The sequence below is a fragment of the Vulpes vulpes genome, chromosome 8 (assembly GCF_048418805.1).
Source record: "Vulpes vulpes isolate BD-2025 chromosome 8, VulVul3, whole genome shotgun sequence".
NCBI classification, from domain to species: domain Eukaryota; kingdom Metazoa; phylum Chordata; class Mammalia; order Carnivora; family Canidae; genus Vulpes; species Vulpes vulpes.
The window spans coordinates 1,544,499-1,563,688 of record NC_132787.1 but is presented as its reverse complement, the minus strand read 5'-3'; the positions used below and the strand labels follow the sequence as shown (position 1 = coordinate 1,563,688).

The 19,190-nt window shown below is 54.4% G+C and overlaps 1 protein-coding gene across 3 annotated transcripts; it reads right to left on the bottom strand.

Annotated features, from left to right (window-relative positions):
• Positions 1-1,495: 1,495 nt before the first annotated feature.
• On the bottom strand, positions 1,496-18,193 carry CALCOCO1 (calcium binding and coiled-coil domain 1). 3 transcript variants are annotated; one of them, XM_072765157.1, is made up of 16 exons: positions 17,880-18,193; positions 15,591-15,770; positions 15,159-15,261; positions 14,184-14,374; positions 11,881-12,039; positions 10,959-11,107; positions 8,882-8,972; positions 6,454-6,609; positions 5,974-6,228; positions 5,392-5,517; positions 4,838-4,933; positions 4,398-4,506; positions 4,052-4,248; positions 3,568-3,674; positions 3,393-3,483; positions 1,496-3,311 (listed from the first exon to the last, which is right to left on the bottom strand). In XM_072765157.1, the coding sequence occupies exons 2-16, from the start codon at positions 15,744-15,746 to the stop codon at positions 3,228-3,230; spliced, it is 2,070 nt and encodes a 689-aa protein (XP_072621258.1). In that variant the 5' UTR covers positions 15,747-15,770; positions 17,880-18,193; the 3' UTR covers positions 1,496-3,227. The 3 variants fall into 3 exon arrangements, with proteins under 3 accessions (XP_072621258.1, XP_072621259.1, XP_072621257.1); XM_072765158.1 differs by lacking the exon at positions 3,393-3,483; XM_072765156.1 differs by lacking the exon at positions 3,393-3,483 and having other exon boundaries at positions 1,496-2,584.
• Positions 18,194-19,190: the final 997 nt, after the last annotated feature.

Here is a 19,190-nt window from a genome sequence, read left to right as displayed (position 1 = left end):
CACTGCCCCTCCGACCCCCCCCACCCCACCCCCGGCGGCTCATTGCCCCGCCTGAGCCTGAGCCCGGCAAGGTGCTGGCTCCTGGGGGCGGGCGGGGGGCGGCTCTGGGGCGAAGGGCACACAGGAGAGCCGGAGCGCTGGGTACCTGCGCGGGGGCCCGAGGGGCACCTGGGCGACTCCGTGGAGGGGGCCGTGCCGCGGGGGGAGGATGGGCCACGAGAGTGGGCGGCCAAGCCCTGGAGGAGGGAAGATGGGAGGCCGCAGCCCGTAGGGGTTTAGCTGCGCCCTTCAGCGGCCTCGCCCCTGCCCGGGGCTCCTGCAGGGGCGGCGCGGGGGGTGGGGCATGGCAGGAACTACGGGGCGCCCGGGGGCGCCCGGGCTCTGCGTGCCCCTTGCTGTCTCCCTTCCTCCCCTTTTGCTCTAGGGGCGACACCCTTCCAGAAGCCAGGATGCCTGGGTTCCAGATCCTTCCCTCCCCAGCCTCCCCCAGACATAAATCACAAGTGATTTCATTAAATGCACCTCCTGCGGGGGCTGTTGGCTCATAATTCCTCTCTGATTAACCCCCACTACCCCGGCAAGTTTATAGGCCAAGCGAGGGAGGGGCTCGGGGGAGGGACAAAGGAGGGGTGGGGGGAATCCCGGGCGGGTGATGGATGCCTCTGTCAGCCCAGCTCGTATTTATTAATAGTCTTAATACGGGAAGCAATAAAGGAAGAGAGGGATTCTATTAATTAAATCATTGTTATAATTAACTTTCATTAAAGGAGGATCAATAAAGAGGAGTTGAGATGGAGAGGGGAGAGATCCATTATCTCTAATTTCCTTGGAAGGGATTCAGGGACCGACATGGGGTTGCTAGGAGACAGAGATGGGAGGGAAGAAGGAAGGATGCAAGATGTCATCCAGGTGGGGCTGGAAGGGGGGGCTCAGGTGGGTGGAGAGAGGGGCCCTGAAGGGAGAGGAGGGTGGCTGGTGAGGGAGCTCCGGAGGCCGAGGGCCTGGTGAGCACGCGGGGCCTCAGGAGATGCCCCCGCGCGCGGGTGTAGCCTGTGAGGCTGCTTCGAGGGGATGGATGCGCCTCTGTGACTGCGGAGCGGGTGTGCAGGCGGGCGGTGAGGAGGCACCGGGCGAGGGCGAGGCGGGTTGGGGAGGAAGGAGTAGGAGTAGGCCTTGGGCGGGCGCAGACCTTTCTGGGGCTCCTCAAAGGTGTGAACTACTCCTGGGAGTAGCGCCTGCCTCTGGCCCTGCCCGCCTCTGGCCCTGACCCGCTCTGTCCCCCCCCACGCCTGAAGCTCCCAGCACGGTCCATGGGGACCCAGGCCTGCTCCCCCTGCCACTGCAGTGTCCCCGAGCCGGACCCCCAGCCCGGAGCCCCAGCCGCAGCAGCGGAGCCCAGGCCCCAGGCAGGCAGGGCCAGGCCCCCCCTCGCTCCCTCCCCCTCTCCGCTCTGGGGGCCAGGGGCCCGGACCTTCCTTGCTCTAGTCACACCTCATGAGAAGAACACATTTTATTAGAATCGTTATACATATCATATAAATATATTTGTCCCAACTACCGACGGAGGGAGGGATCATGAAGGAAAGCTCTTATTGCTGTGGGGGAACCTGGAGAGGAAGAACTGAGAAATGGGGACACCTGGGACCGTTTGTTCCCCCCATCCCTCACAGAAGGCACAAATGCATTATTTCTTTCCATGTGAGGACACTGGGGGGAAGTGGCGGGGAGGGGCAGGAGACAGAATACAGAAAACCTCAAAATACAAAAGAAACCTCCAAACTTCATATCTAATGGTGTGGAAAAGGCCAGGGTGGGGTGCAGAAGGCAATGGGGTGGGGGTGGGGGGCGGGAGGCAGAGAGAACCACTGAAGCTCAGAACCGAGAGACCCCAAGAGTTCGTGGTGTCCGTGCTACTGCCTCCATGCAGGCCCCAGAGAAAACTCGGGTAAACCAACACAGACCCCAAATGAGAGAGGGTGGGGTGCCCCAGGAATTGGCTTTGGGGCATCAGAGAGTGTATGTGAGTGTGAGTGTGTGTGTGTACGTGGTGGTGGTGTGGTAGCTGGTGTCAGTGACAGAGCAACCAGGCCCAGGAGGGGCTGATCCTATTCCTCCTGGGGAGGGCCTCCTCCTAGTTCCTCTAAAACCGCTTTCAGGGGGTACAGTCAGCTGCTGCTTCCAGGAAGGGCCCCGCCTGGGCAACGAGCCTGGTGGGAGAGGATGAAGGCCAGAGCCCCGGATGAAAATGGTTCGGGAGCGGTTCTCAGGGACCAGAATGCCATGGAGCCCAGTGTGTCAGAAGAGGCGTGAGCCTAAGTGTATGTCTGTGCATGAGTGTGTGTGTGTGTGTGTGTGTGTGTGTGTGTCAGTGTATCTGTGGGTGTCCTGGGGTGGGGGTGGGTGAGATCACTCAAACGTAAAGGGGTCCTGGGTGCTGAAAAAGAAGTGTCCATCCATGTGGTCCTCCAGGGCGTCCTTATCACTCTCGGCTGGGAAGCGCTCCTTACAAATAGGGCACTCCCTCCACGGGGGGGTGGCGGGGCCCCCAGTGCTGGCCTCTGACAAGGGACCCACTGCAAAGCCACTGCGGGAGACGGGGAAAGGAGCTGGTCAGGGCGCTGCAGTGCCCTCCTGCCCTGGGGACCGCGGGGAGGGGGGCCCACGCTCGGGGCTCCCAGGTCCCCTTCCTCGGGCAGCTCCCTGCTGGCTCTCCCCTGACCTCCCCAGCATCCTTCTCCCCACGCTCTCCTCTCTCCTCGGCCTCCTTCCCTAGTCCCTGCAGAGGCTGTGAGGCTCGGCCCATCCCCCACCCCTGCTCTCCTCCCTCCATCTCCGTCTGCTGCCTAATGAGGCTGAAAATGAGTCTGACATCGTCCTTCATCTTCCTGCTCCAGCTGAGAAGGATGACAGCATCACCCCCTCCCTGCCCTGAGCCCATCTCACTTCGAGGAAAGCTGGGGGCTACATGATAAAATCTCTCTCCCCCCTGCCTTCCCCTTTTGACCTGCGGAAGGAAAGGGAAGGCTGAGGGGGCCGTCTGATCCCTGAGCCCCCAGCCCCCGCCCCTGCATCACCCAGAGGGTCTCCCAGGGGAGCGAGGGAAGAGGGTCAGGGAAGAGGGACCTCTCAGGGCTGGCCAGATGGGACGCCGGATCCCAGGCTTCTCTGGGATCCCACCCCTCAGGGTATCGGGGTACCAGTCACCTCCCCTCCACCCCACATGGAGCCTAGGTACCTACCTGATGGCTGGGGAAGGGGGAGGGGCAGGAAAGAGGGGATGCAGGGCAATTTGGGCTCCACGGAAGATGGTGCTAGAACAACACAGAAGCCAGTTAAAGGCAGGGCCTCTGAGTGCACACGTGCGTTGGTAAGATGGAGGAGGAATTAATTACCTGAAGGCACCTGGGCTTTGGAGTGGTGGGTGGTTTTCTGAGCCAACCATACCTAGGTCTCCTTTCCTTGGCTAGGGCCAAGAGCAGGGAGCTTGGGGGAAGGGCATGGCCGCCGTTCACCTGGACGCCCTTTCCACTGGCACCCCCCCCCCCGCGACCCCCCTTTTGCACTCACCTGGCCATGTCATAGAAGGCACTGCCCAGCTCAGGAAGCAGCAGATTGGCCTCCTCACCGCCACTCTGAACAGCTGCCATGAGGACTGACTTCTCATCTTCGGCCTCCTGGGCACCAGAGAGATAGGGTTGGGTTTGGGGGTAGTGAGCACCCCCAGATAGGGGAGCAGCCCCCGGGAGCCGGTGAGGGAAGAGCAGTCTAGGCCCAGACAGCAGACAGTGGGCTCCAGTGGGAGTGAGGCTGGCAGAAGTTCTGACGCGGACCAGCGGGTGAGAAGGGAAGTGTGGGGAGCAGGGCCGGGCAGCCGTGAGCTCCCAGTTGGACGGGATCTGGGGGTGTTGTCCATGGGACAGCCTTGAAGGGAGGCCGAGCCTACCTCTCCCCCAGGGAGAAACAGAGCCCTGTATCTAGGCTGGGGCAGTCTGCTCCGGAGGAGGCCCCGCCGGCCCCCCACCTGCCCCCCCGCTGCCCCCACCCTGCTCACCGAGTCAGAGCTGGTGTCCTCGGCGGCCCCCGAGAGCTGCGGCGCCACCGGAGCAGGCTGGCTGACCACGACCCGGCCTGAAGCCTCTCGCGGCCCCGAGGGGGAGCCGCTGTCCCCGCGCTCGCAGAGGCCGTAGGAGGGGGGCCGCATGTCCTCCGGGGACTCATCCTCCGAGTCCGTCAGAGCCTCCGGGCAGCCTGGTGGTGAGGGGGGCAGGGAGCGCGCTGTTAGAGGCCGCTGGGCTGCCTCCCTGGCCAGGGGTATGCTCCCTAGACCCCCGCGGGGCCGCACCAGCTATCCCCGGCAGGGAACGGGGTGGGGGGGCGCAGAGGGAGGGGGTACAGACTCAGCCCTGCAGCCGCCTCCTCATCCTCTGTGGCGGTGCCCTCGCTCCACTTCTCGTCCGCCACCTTCTCCAGGCGGGCCTCCAGCTTCCTCATGTACTCAAGCAGCTCCTGGAGGGGGAGCAGAGAGGTGGGAGAGGCTGGGAGGGTGCCCACCCCGCGGCCCCGCCGCCCTCCCTTGCACCCAAGAGGAACTCTGCTCTTCACGATCAGACGCCTTCCTCAGAGTGGGGGGCCGCTCAAAGCAGAGCCTCACTCCTGCCCCCCAGGAGCCCCCCTATGGCCCTGCATCCCTCCTTCCCTGGCAGTCCTCCCCTGTCCACGAGAGGAGCCTCTGGGCCCCTCACAGTCCTCCGTGTCTAAGCCGAGAGACACAAGGTCCGGAGCCCCCAGCCTCAGGCCCTCCCTTCCGGCATCCGGGAGTCCAGGCCCAGGCTCTCACCTGCTTCTCCTCCTGCAGCTGCTCCTTTTCCTTCTGGAGCACGCGCAGGGCTGACCGCAGCTCCGTCAGTTCCCGCTTGCTCTCTGACAACTGCACCTGGGGGCACGGGGAGCCTCGAATCACCCCTAAGCACCCAGGCTCTGCGACCTGGGCTGGCCAACCTGGAGCCACGTTCCCCTATGCCTGCATGCCCCTCCTGCCCCGACACACAGGGGGAGCCCCGAAGGCATCTCCTTCCAGGAGTCCCTGGTCTTGGTCACAGGAGACGGTCGCCTGAGTCCCAGGCTCTGCCCCTTGAGTGTGGGCCTGGACGCTGGTCGTAGCAGGGACACTACAATTCTCCTAAAGCGTCCCCGTGAGGCCCAGAATATGTCTTGAGGACAGAAAGGGACATCGTACGTTTCAAACCAACGAGCTGTGGGCCCTGTGCAGCGAAGATGCCACCCCGCACGGAAGTGAGCACCTGGCACTGCCGAGCCCACGCCCAAGGCAGCACCGGGACTGGCTGCCGCAGGAAGCTGCAGGACGTGACTACGGGTGGCTGCGAGCCTCACCAGGCTGGAATCCTTTTCCCGGGCCAGTTCTGTCTTGAACACTTGGTTCTGGGTCTTCTCCTCCTGAACTGCCTTTTCCAGTCGAAGTATCTCCGCGCTCAGCTTCAGGATTTTGTCTTTCTCTGCCTGCCACACGGCCGAAAAGGAACACGGGAGGGGAAAGGGGAAAGAGACACTACTGGCAACAGCACCTTCCTCGCTGTGTCCCTTCCTTTATTTAAGTGAATATTTTGGGAGCAGTATCCCATCTTGGCTTCCTCATTCCCTGTGGTCTCAATGAAGGAAGGGACACGCCAGCAAGGTGCCTTGCCGACCTGGAACGGGCATTACAGACGGGGCCCGGGGCCATGGGCAGTAAATGTTTCTGAACCAGACGGTAACCAAGGAAGGTGCTACAAGGATGAGGACTGGGACACCTACTCAGGGACAGGTCGTCCCTGGACAGTGAACTGTATCTCCCTCAGAGCCCCGCCTCCAACCCCTGAGTCCTCCCAGGTCCTCATTCCTCTCTGCCCGCCCAGGGCATCTGGCCACATGGAGGTGGGGCGGCGGCCGCGAGCTCCCAGGTCCCCATCCCTCTACCTCCACGCTCTGCAGCAGCCCGGCCCGCTCCTTGCTCCACTGGCTTTTTTCCTCCTTCAGATGCAGGCTGAGCTCAGCCAGCCGGCCACTGACTCCAGCCACCTCGAGGCGGCTGCGGTGGAGCTCGGCCATGGTGCGGTCCCTGGCTCCCGCCGCGCTGGCCAGCTCCTCCCCAAGGAGGGCGGCTTTCTGCTGACTCGAGGCTGCAAGCTCCTGGGCTCCTCGAAGTTGCTCCTTCAGGGGCTCCAGCTCAGCCTCAGAAGAAAGGGGGAGATGGAGATTAGGGCTCCCCGAGAGCTCCCAGTGAATCCTGATCTCCTGAGCCAGGAAGGTGAGCAGGCTCCGTGCCACCCGCCACCGCATCAGGACTCAAGGTGTGCGCTGTTCAGCCTATAGCCTTGTCTTTCCCCCAGACCTTTCTGCAGCCAGCCCTGGGAACTTCCCCTACTTCCTATGGCCTAGGAAGGGAGAGGCACTCACCACACGCTGCTGGGCCTGGCCTAGGGTGTCCTTCATCTGGGCCACCTTGTCCTTCAGCCGCTGGGCCTGAGCACCCTGCTCCTCCTGCCGGCCCTTTGCTTCCTGCAGCTCCAAATTTAAGCGATGGTTTTCTTGTTGTGCCATCTGGAGCTCAGCCTGATGGAGGCGGTAAACAGGTAAGGAAAGTGGTACGTGCATCTGGGGTGGCTGGACAGGGTGATCCACTGTGATGAGAGAGGTCAAGGTTCTGCTTCCCAGACTTAACACAAACTCAAGCACTCAGCTCTGGTCAGCCCTTCTTGGGGCCTCTGCTCACAGCCGCTCAGTCCTGAACGCCCAGTCTCTGGCTCCCAACACAGAGCGGCATCACAGCCGGGGCAGGGTCTTACGTGGATCTAGGTATCCCATGTACCACTGCTGCTTCTCTGTTCCTTTTATTTTTTTTTTAAGATTTGATTTATTTGAGGGAGAGACGGAGATAGAGTGAGCGGGGAGGAGAGGAAGAAGCAGACTCCGCGCTGAGCAGTCCCCGACCCGGGCTCGATCCCAGGACTCTAGGATCAGGACCCGAGCTGAACGCAGATGCTCAACCTACTGTCCCACCCAGGAGCCCCTCTGTTCTTCCTTTTAGATCAAAACTCAGTCTGGATATCCCCCAAGGCCCTTGAACTCAGCATATTCCACCTCCCGCTCCACTCCTTTCCACTCTCACTCCGCCCGTGGTACCGACTACTCTCCCAGTCGCTCCAGCTGGATCTGCCGGTGCCATGGCTGCTGGGCTCCGTCCTTTCCCTAGTGACCCACGGAAAGCCTTCTGCGTGTCCATCCTCCACCTCGTTCACAGCCGTCTTTTTTTCCCCTATCACTGCAACTGTATGAGCTCAGGCTCTGGCCATTTCTTACTTGGATTATTGAATAATCTCATCTCATACCCAGTTCATCTCCCACAAGGAAATCACATGAATCTTAAGTACACGTCGCCCTCCTGAAAATCACTGATGCCTCTCACTGCTTACAGGACACAGACTAAACTCCAGGTCCTCTCCAATCTGACCTAGGCCTTCTTGCAAACTCTTCACCCACACGTTCAATTGCTCTGAGTGTTCTGGGCTCTCAGCCTTTGCTCACGTCTTTCTGTTTCCAGAACAGCCTCCCTCTCATTTCTGTCTACTCAAATTCTCCTTACTCCTTATTGCTGAACAAATGGTTTTTAAATAATTTTCCACGGAAACCTAGGGTTTGGAAGAAGCCATTTAGAGGCTCTGTGAGTATGTGATTTGAATTTCTTCTAAATTATTTAAAAAACACATGAAAACAGCACACAAACTCACAAGTTAACAGTCCTAATCCACTGACACGTGCTTCTAGGTTAATTTATTTTTGTGCAAACCTCAGAATGAAGTCTCTATCGGATCTTCTGTTGAACTGAACAGCACACTGAGATGGCCAGGTGCACAGTTCAACAATGGCTGTCATTTGCTCCTAGGGCATGTGAGACTCAGTGTTCTCAGTACTGCACAACCAAAACACAATGCACACGTATATTAGTGGCTGAGGCTGACTATCACCTATAACCTCTGATTTCAAGGTTTGGCATGCATCAGGATTACCTGATTACTTTTCTTACAAGTCAACATTGAATATTTGAATTTATAAAAAAATAAATTTATAGTAATAAAATACTGCTTTTATCTATTTTGTAAAAGATTTATTCATGAGAGACACCCAGAGAAAGGCAGAGACTTAGGCAGAGGGAGAAGCAGGGACTCCATCCCTGTACCTGGGATTGCACCCTGAGCCAAACGCAGACACTCAACCACTGAGCCACCCAGGCGTCTCTGCTTTTTCAGTGAGGTTCCACCTAAGATGGAAAACTTTACTGGGGGCGGGGGGGTGGGAAGGAAAGCTAAAACCATTAGAAAATACGAGGATAGTTTATTCCCCCTTTTTCTTTCTTTTTTTTTTTTAAAGTAGGGCTTGAACTCACGACCCTGAGATCAGGAATCCTATGCTCTACTGACTGAGCCAGCCAGGCAACCCCGTGCCCTTCCTTTTAAAAGCCCTAATGACCCTAAAAAGATGTGCTTGCACCCATTCACTTACTTTATTTCTAGGCTCCATGCCCAATGTGGAGCCCATCGTGGGACTTGAACTCTTGACCCTAAGATCAAGACCTGAGCAGAGCTCACGAGTCAGACGCTGACCCACTGAGCCGCCGGGTGCCCCCCACCATAACACTTGATTATTCTTCCCTGGCGATGCTTGGCATGTTCCGCTTGGACTCATCCCGATTTGGGTATACATTTTATGTTTCTAGGAGAGGGCACACGATGTTCTCTACATTTTTACCCCCTTTGGTGCCCGGCACTCAGGACTTAATAAACGCTGGATGAACAATTCAGAAAGCAAACCAACTGGGAGCCCTTACCTCACTTTGCTCCTTGTCTGCTTGCACTTCTTTCAGTTGCCCGAGGAGCTTCTCTTGTTCCCGCGTTAGGGCCTTCACTGTGTCCCTCACCCTGTGTGTGGGGAGAGGGAATGTCAGCCGACTGGTCACCAGAGAAGACATGATGCAGACTTCGGTCTCGAGCTCTTCTACTGGTGCTCCTGTAGGACCTGACCTCCACCTGTCTTTGAGGTGTTCAAATTCCCAGATCAGGGTGATCTCGTTTTAAGCCCCAAGTACCCAAGGTTCCTGGTTCTAGAGCACAATCTAGAAATAAACCTTTTCTTTGCTCTTTATGTATCACTTTAAGGAAGGTTCTGCTGATGGTTTCCTCGTTGTTTTCATTCAATCAAGAGACCAGAATCCGGTCTTTTTTTAGACAAGGGACAGCTGTGATTGATTATGAACTTTGGCTCTAAATCAGAAGTTGGCAGACTTTTTCTGTAAAGGGCCTGACAGTAAATACTTCGGCCTTTGCAGGCCAGGAGGATTCTGTGGCAACTACTCAACTCTGCCACTGTGGTGTGAAAGCAGCCACAGACATCATGTGCATGAGCAGCATGGCTGTTCCAATAAAACTTTATTTATGAACACCAGAGTTTGAATTTCGTACAATTTTTACATCACAAAATAGGTTTCTTCTTTCGTTTTTTAACCATTAATTGTCAAAATCATTCTCACCTCGCGGGCTGTACAAAAACAGGTGGCAAGGTTAGATCTGGCACACAGGCTGGGGTTTACTGACCCCTGGTCTAGACAGTCCCTAATCTTTTCCAGATGCTCAGTCTGATGCCTGCTTTTCTATTCCATGATTTAGAACCTAGACATTTATTATCTCCCTAGGGCAAGACTATCATATTCTGCACTGAAGAAGTCTCAGGGAGTAACTCATGTTTTACTCTGGCCCTTGGATAATATGCCTCTTCAAGGAGTTAAAAAAAATACATAAAATCCACCGGCGCTGAATGCAGAGACTTAATTGTGTGATTCGAAGAAAGAACTAGCACAGTGTTCCTGGTGAAACTTTGAAGGACAGGCATGGGAAGTGGTCAATATTCGTGCTGTTTGGTAGAAATAATAGTTGTCTCGTAGAAGAAAGAAATTCATTCTGTGTGGCTCCAGAGGTCTAAACGAGGGCCAGTGGAGGAAAGTCAGAGGAGGGAGTTACAGGAAGGAAAGTTTGGTTCAATCCAAGAGACATGATGGCAGCTGATACTGAAAGAGGCTGCCTTCTGCAGTAGTGATCCCCTCAGGTACCTTATATTCCTCCCAGCGCTCACATTTATGACTTACACCTTTTTCCAAAGGAGAGATCCCATAACATTCCTGGATCACCAGTTCAAACGTTTCCTAACAGTGAGAATGGAGTCTAATAATCTTCTTTTAAGTTCATTTTTACTTTTTATTGTTTTTTAACACAGCTCTTTTATGAATATTTTTATTTATTTATTTATTAAGAGAAAGAGAAAGAAAGTGCATGGGCACATGCTCGAGTGGGGGGGAAGGGCGGAGGGAGAGTCTCAAGCAGACTCCATGCTGGGCGCCGAGCCTCACGCAGGGCAGGCTCTAACTCATGACCCTGAGGTGAAATCAAGAGTCAGGCACTGAGCCACCCAGGTGCCCCTTCTTTTTGTTTTTTAAGATTTTTTAAGTAATCTCTATACCCAACGTGGGGCTCAAACTTACAACCCCAAGATCAAGAGTCACCCGCTCTACTGACTGAGCCAGCCGGGTGCCCCTCTAATCTCCTCTGCTGCAGTAAAATCTGACATCCATCCTCTCTCGTGTTGACTGTTGTATCCATTCTCTTCTTCCAAATCCTCCACTCTGAGCTCCTGCTTAGCCTCTGCCATACCGAAAATAGTAACTCTGATTACTTCTGAAGGTGAGGAATACAAAACAAGCTTAGGAAAAATGGGAGAGAGCTAGGCAGGAAAAGATTTCCCCAGGGGGGTGGATAACCACAGGAGACAGAGAGCAGGGGTCTGAAACAAGAGGCTGGAGTCTGGGGGCGATGGAAAGCGAAAGGAAGTAATGGGGGCCGAGGAGGTCCGCTCACCTGTCCAACTCCACCTCCTTTGTCAGCACTTTCTCACTGATGGTCTGGATGTCATCTTCCAGCTCCAGGATGCGTGCCACATGGTCTCCCTGTTGTCGGCTCAGGATGTCCCTCTCTTCTATGAGCTCCCCGTGGGACCGGGAGAGCCCCTGCAATTAAGGTTACCCCAGAAGAATGAAGCTGACACCTCTCAAAGAACAGAACAAGGGCTTAGGAGGAGCATACCAGAATTTGAGTGTCCTTCACCCCCCTATCCTGTCTCCTTCCTTGAGAAAGAAACTGCAAGGGGACATTCCCTTGCTGGTGAATACGGCCACCTCCACCCTACCTCAGCACTCCTGTGTGCGAAGAACTGAGTCTAATTACATGACTTTTGCAAGGTGTCCCCTGGCACTTCAAGTTTAATCCCACTCGTTACTCCTTAAAGCTATCTTAAAGATTTTATTTATTTGGGCAGCCCCGGTGGCGCAGCGGTTTAGCGCTGCCTGCAGCCCGGGGCGTGATCCTGGAGACCCGGGATCGAGTCCCGCATGGGGCTCCCTGCATGGTGCCTGCTTCTCCGCCTCTCTCTCTAGCTGTATCTCTATGAATAAACAAATTAAATTAAAAAAAAAGATTTTATTTATTTATCCATGAGAGACACAGAGAGAGAGAGAGGCAGAGACACAGGCAGAGGGAGAAGCAGGCTTCCTGCTGGGGGAGGCTGATGTGGGTCTCCATCCCAGGACCCTGGGGTCACGACCTGAGCCAAAGGCAGACGTTCAACCACTGAGCCATCTAGGTGCCCCTCCTTATTTTTTGATGCCAGAACCACCTTAAAAACCGACTCATGTCTCTCCTCTCCCATCTTTACTGGGTTCAGATTTTGGACCCCGGGTGACAGCCAAGCCCTGCTCTCCCCTCCCCCCGGCCCAACTCCCACCTTGTACTGCTCCCTGAGCTCCGCGTGCTCCTGCCTGGCAGTCGCCAGAGCCATCTCGAGATCCTGTACTTGATTCCTCAGCTCCGTCACCTGTCCCTCCAGCTGCAGTTTCAGCTGCATCAGGTCATTCCTCTCTTGCTGGCTCTCGTCCAGCTGGTTCTACAGGGGGTGGGATGAAGGGGTGTTTGTGTTTGTGAAGGTCCCGGCCCTGTCACTCTGCAGATGCATAGACATTTGGGGCTGGAAGTTATACCAGTAGGAGCTATAAAGAGGTGAGCAAGGGGAGGCTCTGTGTGTTACTGAATCCTGCCCACCACTGGGCAGACACACCAGCTCCTGACACCCTTGGAAGAAGTCTCTCTCAATCCATGCAGACAAAAGGGATGGGTCCCTGAATCTTACCATACCTATTCCCGAACCACACAGATGTAGGTTTAGTTTTTACTAGCTGTGTCACTTTGAACGAGTTACTTAACTTCTCTGAGTCTCTGTCCTCATTTGTAAAGTGATTTCTTAGCCTAGACTGTTGAAAGGTGATTGTGATAAGAATAACGAATGTAAAAACAGAACACAGAAGACATCCAGCTGGCCAACAGACACATGAAAAGATGCTCAACATCATCATCAGGGAAGTGCAAATCAAAACCACAATGAGCTATCACCTCACAGCTGTCAGAAAGGCTAAAATAAAAAACACAAGATACAAGTGTTGATGAGGATGTGGACCAATAGGAACCCCTGCACTGCTGGTGGGAACGCAAACTGGTGCCGCCACTGTGGAAAATGCTACGGAGGCTCCTGAGAAAGTCAAAAATAGAACTACTCTAACCATCCAGTAACTGCATTCCTAAGCATTTACCCCAAAAGTATGAAAACACTAATTCAAAGGGATATATGCACCCCGACGTTTACAGCAGCATCAGCTACAATAGCCAAACTATGGAAGCAGCCCAAGTGTCCACCGACCGATGAACAGATAAAGATGAGGCGTACAGACACACCACACTGTTGCTCAGCCGTAAGGAAGAATGAGGTCCTGCCATTTGTAACATGGATGGAGCTGGACGGTTTAATGCTAAGTCGGAGAGAGAGACAAATACCATAGGATTTCACTCATGTGGAATTTAAGACAAACGAGCACGGGAAAAAAGAGAGAAAAACTGCTGGTTACCGGAGGGGAGGTGGGTGGAGGGATGGGGGGATAGGTGAAGGGGATGAAGAGTACACTTGTCATGATGAGCACCGAGCAGTAAGACGTGAAACTGCTGCATCACTGTATTGTGCACCTGAAACTAATATAACACCGTCTGTTAACTAGAATTAAAAAAAAAAAAAAAAAAAAAACAGAAGCTGGGGTCGGAGCTCACACAATGTCCGGCTTATGTAAGACAGAAACATCTTCCTACTCTTGCGTTGATTCCACGTGTTTAGAGGGTTCAAGAAGCAAGAATTTACTTAAATCACAGACGAGCTGCCCCTTCTCACCCCCTGGGCCTTCCTCAAGTCTGCCCTCTGGTCTGGGGGTGTACTTCCTCCCCACCCATCCCTGTCCTTTCTCTTCAGGAAGGCCTTGCTGACATCTGCCCTCATCCTAATTCTCCTCTATTGGGTCCATTTGGTCCAACGGGAAAGGAATATAAGCCACGTGCAGAGCTTTAAATTTTCTAGTAGGTACTTCACACAAGTCACAAGCAACAGGTGAAATTCACTTTAATGATGTTTCGTCTAACCCAGTCTGTCCGAATTGATCATTTCAACGTGGAATCAATATTAAAAAAAAGAGATCTTTTACTTTTTTTTAATACTAAGTCTCCAAAATCCTTTGTGACTGTCACCCAGGTAGGACAGCTCAATTTGGACCAGTCACATTTCAAGTGCTCAAGAGCCCCCAGGACTGCACTGTGCACGTCTGGGGCCCTACTATCTGCCTCGTTCCTCACCTGCCCTGGAAGTGGGTCTCATTCTCCCCTCCCTCTGGGCATTCCCTCCCCTAGAGTGGCCTCCCTCCACCCTTTAGATCTTCCTCTAGGGCCTAGGAGAGGACGTGGCACTTGGGAGGAATGCTCGAAAAGTACTTATGAAATCTTGAGTGACACTGGCCTGTGGGCGGCTTGCTTGCTTTCCTGCCCTACGTGTTTGTGTCTATGTTAGATTGAGACTTTCTTCATGGCAAGATTGTGTAACTCCCAGTGAGGTCTTCGGTTGAGGCCACAGCCCAGGGGAGGGTGAAGCAGAAAAGGGTCCCTCGCCCTGCGACCCTCCCACTCTCCTTCCCAGGAGCAGCTCTGTTGTTCCGTTCTCACCTGCAGCACAGTGGCCTTGGGGACAACCAGCAGGATGTCAGAGCCTCCATCGGTCTCCTCCAGGGTCACCAGTTCATCCATGGGCCTTGGCTCTCGGAACTGGAAAGGGGGACTCTGCCCACACACCCGGCCCTGGCGGTTCACGTACCGGAACTGGTAGAGCTGGGCTCCAGGTTTGGGCAGGTAGCTGGCTGTGCGAAGAGGAATGAACCCGGGACCCCACCATGATCCCAGGCCCTCAATGCTTGGCAGGTCCCCCTTCCCCTGGATGCGTCTTATCGCCCACTGTCCTTCGCGCCAGCCCCTCGTTTCCTGTTCCACAGACCGGTTTCTTTCCACCTCCCACGGGCCATTTCCATTTCCTGGGATATTCTTCTCCCTCCTTTCTGCCTTCCTGTCCTTTCTTTCTTTCCCAAACCTACCCTCCTCAATAACAAAAATAATACTGATGATGATAATGATGATGCGAGTTACCTCTTACTGAGTGCCCACCCTGTACCAGGCACTATGCTCTTTACCTGTGTCATTTTAAACCTTCATATTGTACCTATAAGCCATAGATCCCCTTTTACTGTTGAAATAACAGACACAGAGAGATTAGGTAATTTGTCCAAGGTCAAACAGCTTTTAAGTATTAGAGCTGACCTTTGACCCCAGGTCTTTCGGAATCTAATGACCACCTTCTCAATCTATGACCCCACCTTTCCCCCTTTCCTACACCCAGTTCCCTAAGAGGATTTCCTTTTTTTTTTTTTTGTAGGAGGCAGGATTAGTGGCCCTCCTTCCATCCTTGAGTCCCTGATTCTATAATAATCCCATGATTCCATGTCTGCTGAGCCCTATTGGATATAATTCTTATTTGCACTTATTTTTCTTTGTCATCAGTACCTAACCTTTGTTTCTGAGCCCACTATCCTGCTCTAAACCTCTATCCCCCTGGCTCTTCCATCCTGGACCTCCCATCTTCCCTTGTACCTTGGAACTGGACACTGGCGTGGACAGGAGACCCGTCAGCTGCACTCTCCGGCACTGAAGACCAGACAAACGTGTGGTAATCCCGAACACAGGCAGCCTCCACCTGTGAAGGCCCAGGGTGGGAGAGGGGGATGGTGACAGAACTACAGGCTACGGATGGCAGAAAGGACTGAGGGATTGAACAGGGGACAGGATGCTGTTACAGGGGCAAGGAGGTTAAGAGACAGGGAAAGTAGAGGGATACCCTGTGGCAGGAGAAAGCAAGGCCAAGATGGGGAGATGAGCTTTGCTTACACAGATGGCCTCTGTTCCCTGTAACAGCTTTTCCCTTCTCTATCAACATGAGGTTGAAAATCCAAGGACTAAGTCATTCCCCTTATTCCAACCAACCCATGGCCCATAAATCTGAGCCAAAAGGGGTTTCAGGGATACCTTGAAGATGCCAATCCAGTCGCTGGCACTGGGCACGGTGCCTGGGGGAAGGGTATAGTGACATTCCACCTTGGTGTTGGGGATGTAGGTCCGTGCTACATTCAAAAAGTTGACCCCACCTCGGGAAGGTCCTCGGCTTAGTGATGATTCTTCCATCCTGCCCTCAAGCTATTTGCCCTCCTACAGAAGAAAGTGTTAATATCCTGAAGATCTCTCCAATCCATCTCTTCTTCCCCACAGCTCCATTCCCACCCACTCACAGCTCCTCCCACTACACCTGGAGATGAAGGCATATCTCGTTTCCAGTCCCTGAGGAGGTATCATTTTTAGTCTCCAGAACATTGGTCTGACCTTCTGAGTCAGTCTCCATGCTGTCTCACACTGCACCTTTGACTGATCGCAGTATCCCAGGCTCTGCCCCCCAAGTCCCTCCTTTTCCACCTTTTAACATCCTGACCATTCCAAATTCTTCAGATCCCACCTCCCCATCTCAGCCCCCATATCTTTTGGCTCTTGGATTCAAAATTCAACTGAGGTGTGGGGCCCCCTCATTTTGAGTGGGTCTCCTTGCCCACTCCCACCATACCCTGGATGACTTATGACCCCTGAAAAACCACCTAAATCCCCCCCTAAAATAATGACTGAGCCTTTAGAGCTGGGAAACGGCTGGACTAGCCCAATCCTCAGGCCCTGGAGGTCTCAGTTCTCTCCTCTCGGAGTTGTCTACCCTCATGAATTTGAAAAAAAAAAAAAAAAAGCTTCTGGTCTCATTCAGGAGACAAAGGGAAAGGGAGGATATGGGGGAAGACAGGTTTTGTCTCTCCACTTTGTTACTCCAGGAAGTCAAGAATTCTGGAGGCGGCTGCTTCAAGGGTGGAGCTGAAACACTCAGCAGGAACGTGGTGGTGCGGGGAGATGGAATGTGGGAGCCTGGAGCCAGGAAAGCCCCACTCCCGGGGAGGGGATAGACTGGAAAGTGGGAAGTAAGGGCCCTGGAGAAGGGGAAATATATATTTGATGTTGAGAGGAGGGAGAGATAATGTAAAAAGAACCTAACGTTCTTTTGTTTAGGTCTTGCCGGGAGCAGAACTAAACACCTGCTGCTTTGGCTGTGTTAACCCAGCTGTAGTATTTTCCTTCCCATTTTCTCCCTGACCGCTTCAGCCTCGATGCTAAGTGCCTGGATGGGGAGTTGGAGGCATCCTGTGAGATGGGACTGGGGGGAAGTGGTGTCCCCAATTGGGTGGGAACTGTGGAGATGGAGTGAGACACAACAATAATTAACAGAACTGCTCAGCCTAAGGCTGTGAGATGGCCCTCGTCAGCGCTCCCGTCCAGCCCACTCATCTTCATCCTATGCCAACCGCAGAGGACGGCGTCCAATCAGCCATGGCCACTAGTCAGGTGCACACCCCTAAACATCACAAACCCACGGCGGGGGCTTTAAAAAACAACAGAAATTCAGTAGAGAAGGAAAGGTGAGCCAGTTCTCCAAAAAAGAAGCAACTTCTCCCTCCAAAATATGGATTGGATGCAGGACAAGAGGACAAGAGGTGTTTTTTTTTTTTTTTTTTTTGGCTTTGGGGTTTCAGCTCCGAAAAATCCCCCAGCTAAAAATCACTCCGCGTTTTCTCCAAATACAATTCTTCTGGCCTTCTAAGTGAAGATGAGTTGTCCCCAAAGATCTAAGCCTGGGGAACCTCCAATATGCCCCACAAATAAAATCCGGAGCAGCTGGAAACATTCATCAGTCCCGAAACAAAGCTCTGGGCGCCTAAAGTGTATGTGTGCAGCTCGACTCCAATGTTCGCGGGGGAGGGGAGAGTCCCATCACCCCCAACTCTGTAGGGCTCCAGAGTTCCTAACGACCTACCACTTGGAAGGTCCCCCCGCCCCCCCCCCCCCCCCCCGGGATTCAGCGTAGTAAAGGCCTCTGGCTTGGGGCGGGAGGGTCAGGAGAGAGGGAAGGTTTGTGAGGGTCGAGTCTTGCCGGGGAGAGAATGAGTAAATATTTCAGCTTCTCCCAAATACTTTAAGCGTAACAAGCTTTATAGAGGAGGCCGAGGGAGCGGTGCGAACAGGGAGGGCGCACCATCCTGGTCGCGGCCCCCGGAGACCCCAAACTTCCAACAGTAGCGGTCGGCTTCTCCAGTACGCAAAGTGTTAAAACCCAAACGCTCCTCCACCTCCTCTCTACGGTTCCCTTAGGTTATCCTTTCGCACACTGAAAAGTGGGGTGACCCCCCCGCCCCGCATTAGATCGCCCCCAAATTAGGCCAAGTTTCTTACCCACACACGGATCAGCTGTTCCCTCACCTTCCACCAACAACAAAAACAGCACTCCGACTCTCGGAGGGGAGGGAGGCGGGTGGACGCGGGGGCTTCTGGGGCTTGTGGTTCCTCCGCGCCCCTTTACCCGCGCGCCGGCCTGGATCTGGGACTACACATCCCAGGAAGCTGTGCGCGAGGAGGGCGGAGCAGAGGGCGGCCGTGGCGGCGGCTTCCTCACGGCATCTTGGGAGGTGTAGTTCTCGCTTCCGGGACTGTAAACGAGGGTGTGGCCCCCGAAGGACTTCACGCCCCAGGATTCCTTGGGAGGGGGCGGTCTGTGTTAGCGGGGACGGAGGGTTTGTAACGTGCGTGGTGGGTGGGCTGGTGGGCGGGGCTAGGGTCCTAACGCCCCCTGCGTAATGCCTGCTGCGGGGCTGGACCCGTGGCGTTGCAGCCTGCTGTTTGCTTTTGGGAGCGGGCGTGGGGTGGCTGGTGGTGCTACTTACAGTCTGTAGAGGAAGACACTAAAGCCCCCGATATTTAAGGAACCAGTCTAAAAGCATCCAAGCTCCACGAAGCTAGAACTCCCGTGCACGACTCCCGATTGCGGTGCTCTTGCCACCGCATCGCAGCTAATCTGCTGTTTAGGGACGCGAACAACTGGCTGGGGGCGGGGGGGGGCAGTTTCTTCTTTGCTCCAACCTCAGCAGCAGCCCCTGTGAACACTGTGCCTTGCACCACTATATGCCCCCCCCCCCCATCTTGAGGGTCTCCGTGTCAGGGGCCTGCCAATATTCATACACCTGGCCTGGCCTCTCCTCAAGTGGCCTGTAGGTCTAGGAAGAGGGCCCACTGCCTGAGGTGGTGTTGGCGGGGGAGGGGGGGCGCGTGGGGAGGTGAAGAAAGAATGAGGCCGAAAGGGGAGCCTGACACAATTCAGGATTGGTCAGAACTCACAAACAAGCCACTTAGAGCCCAAGCCTTTTAAGTGGCTTAAATGAATTAGGATGACAATACATGTTATTGTTCCTGTTTCTATTTAGGAGGGGTAAGAGACTCACACTCCTCCCACCACCTAAGTCAAGTTAAAGGCTTGGGCAATCCTCCTGCCTCCCCCTTCCTGGACCCCCCAGGACCTTCCAGGTAGTCTGAGGCCTTCCAAATGATCTCTCTCCTTGTCTCTGCATTAAGGGATTGCAGTCTAAGGATTGATTTGCTCTTCTTGGGTACCTGCTTTAATTCTCTGCTTCCTAAGTTATGGAGCCTCTGCCTTTCCCAAGTTTTTTGGTAGTATTTTGCTTTTATGACTGAATAGGGTGTCTGATGCCT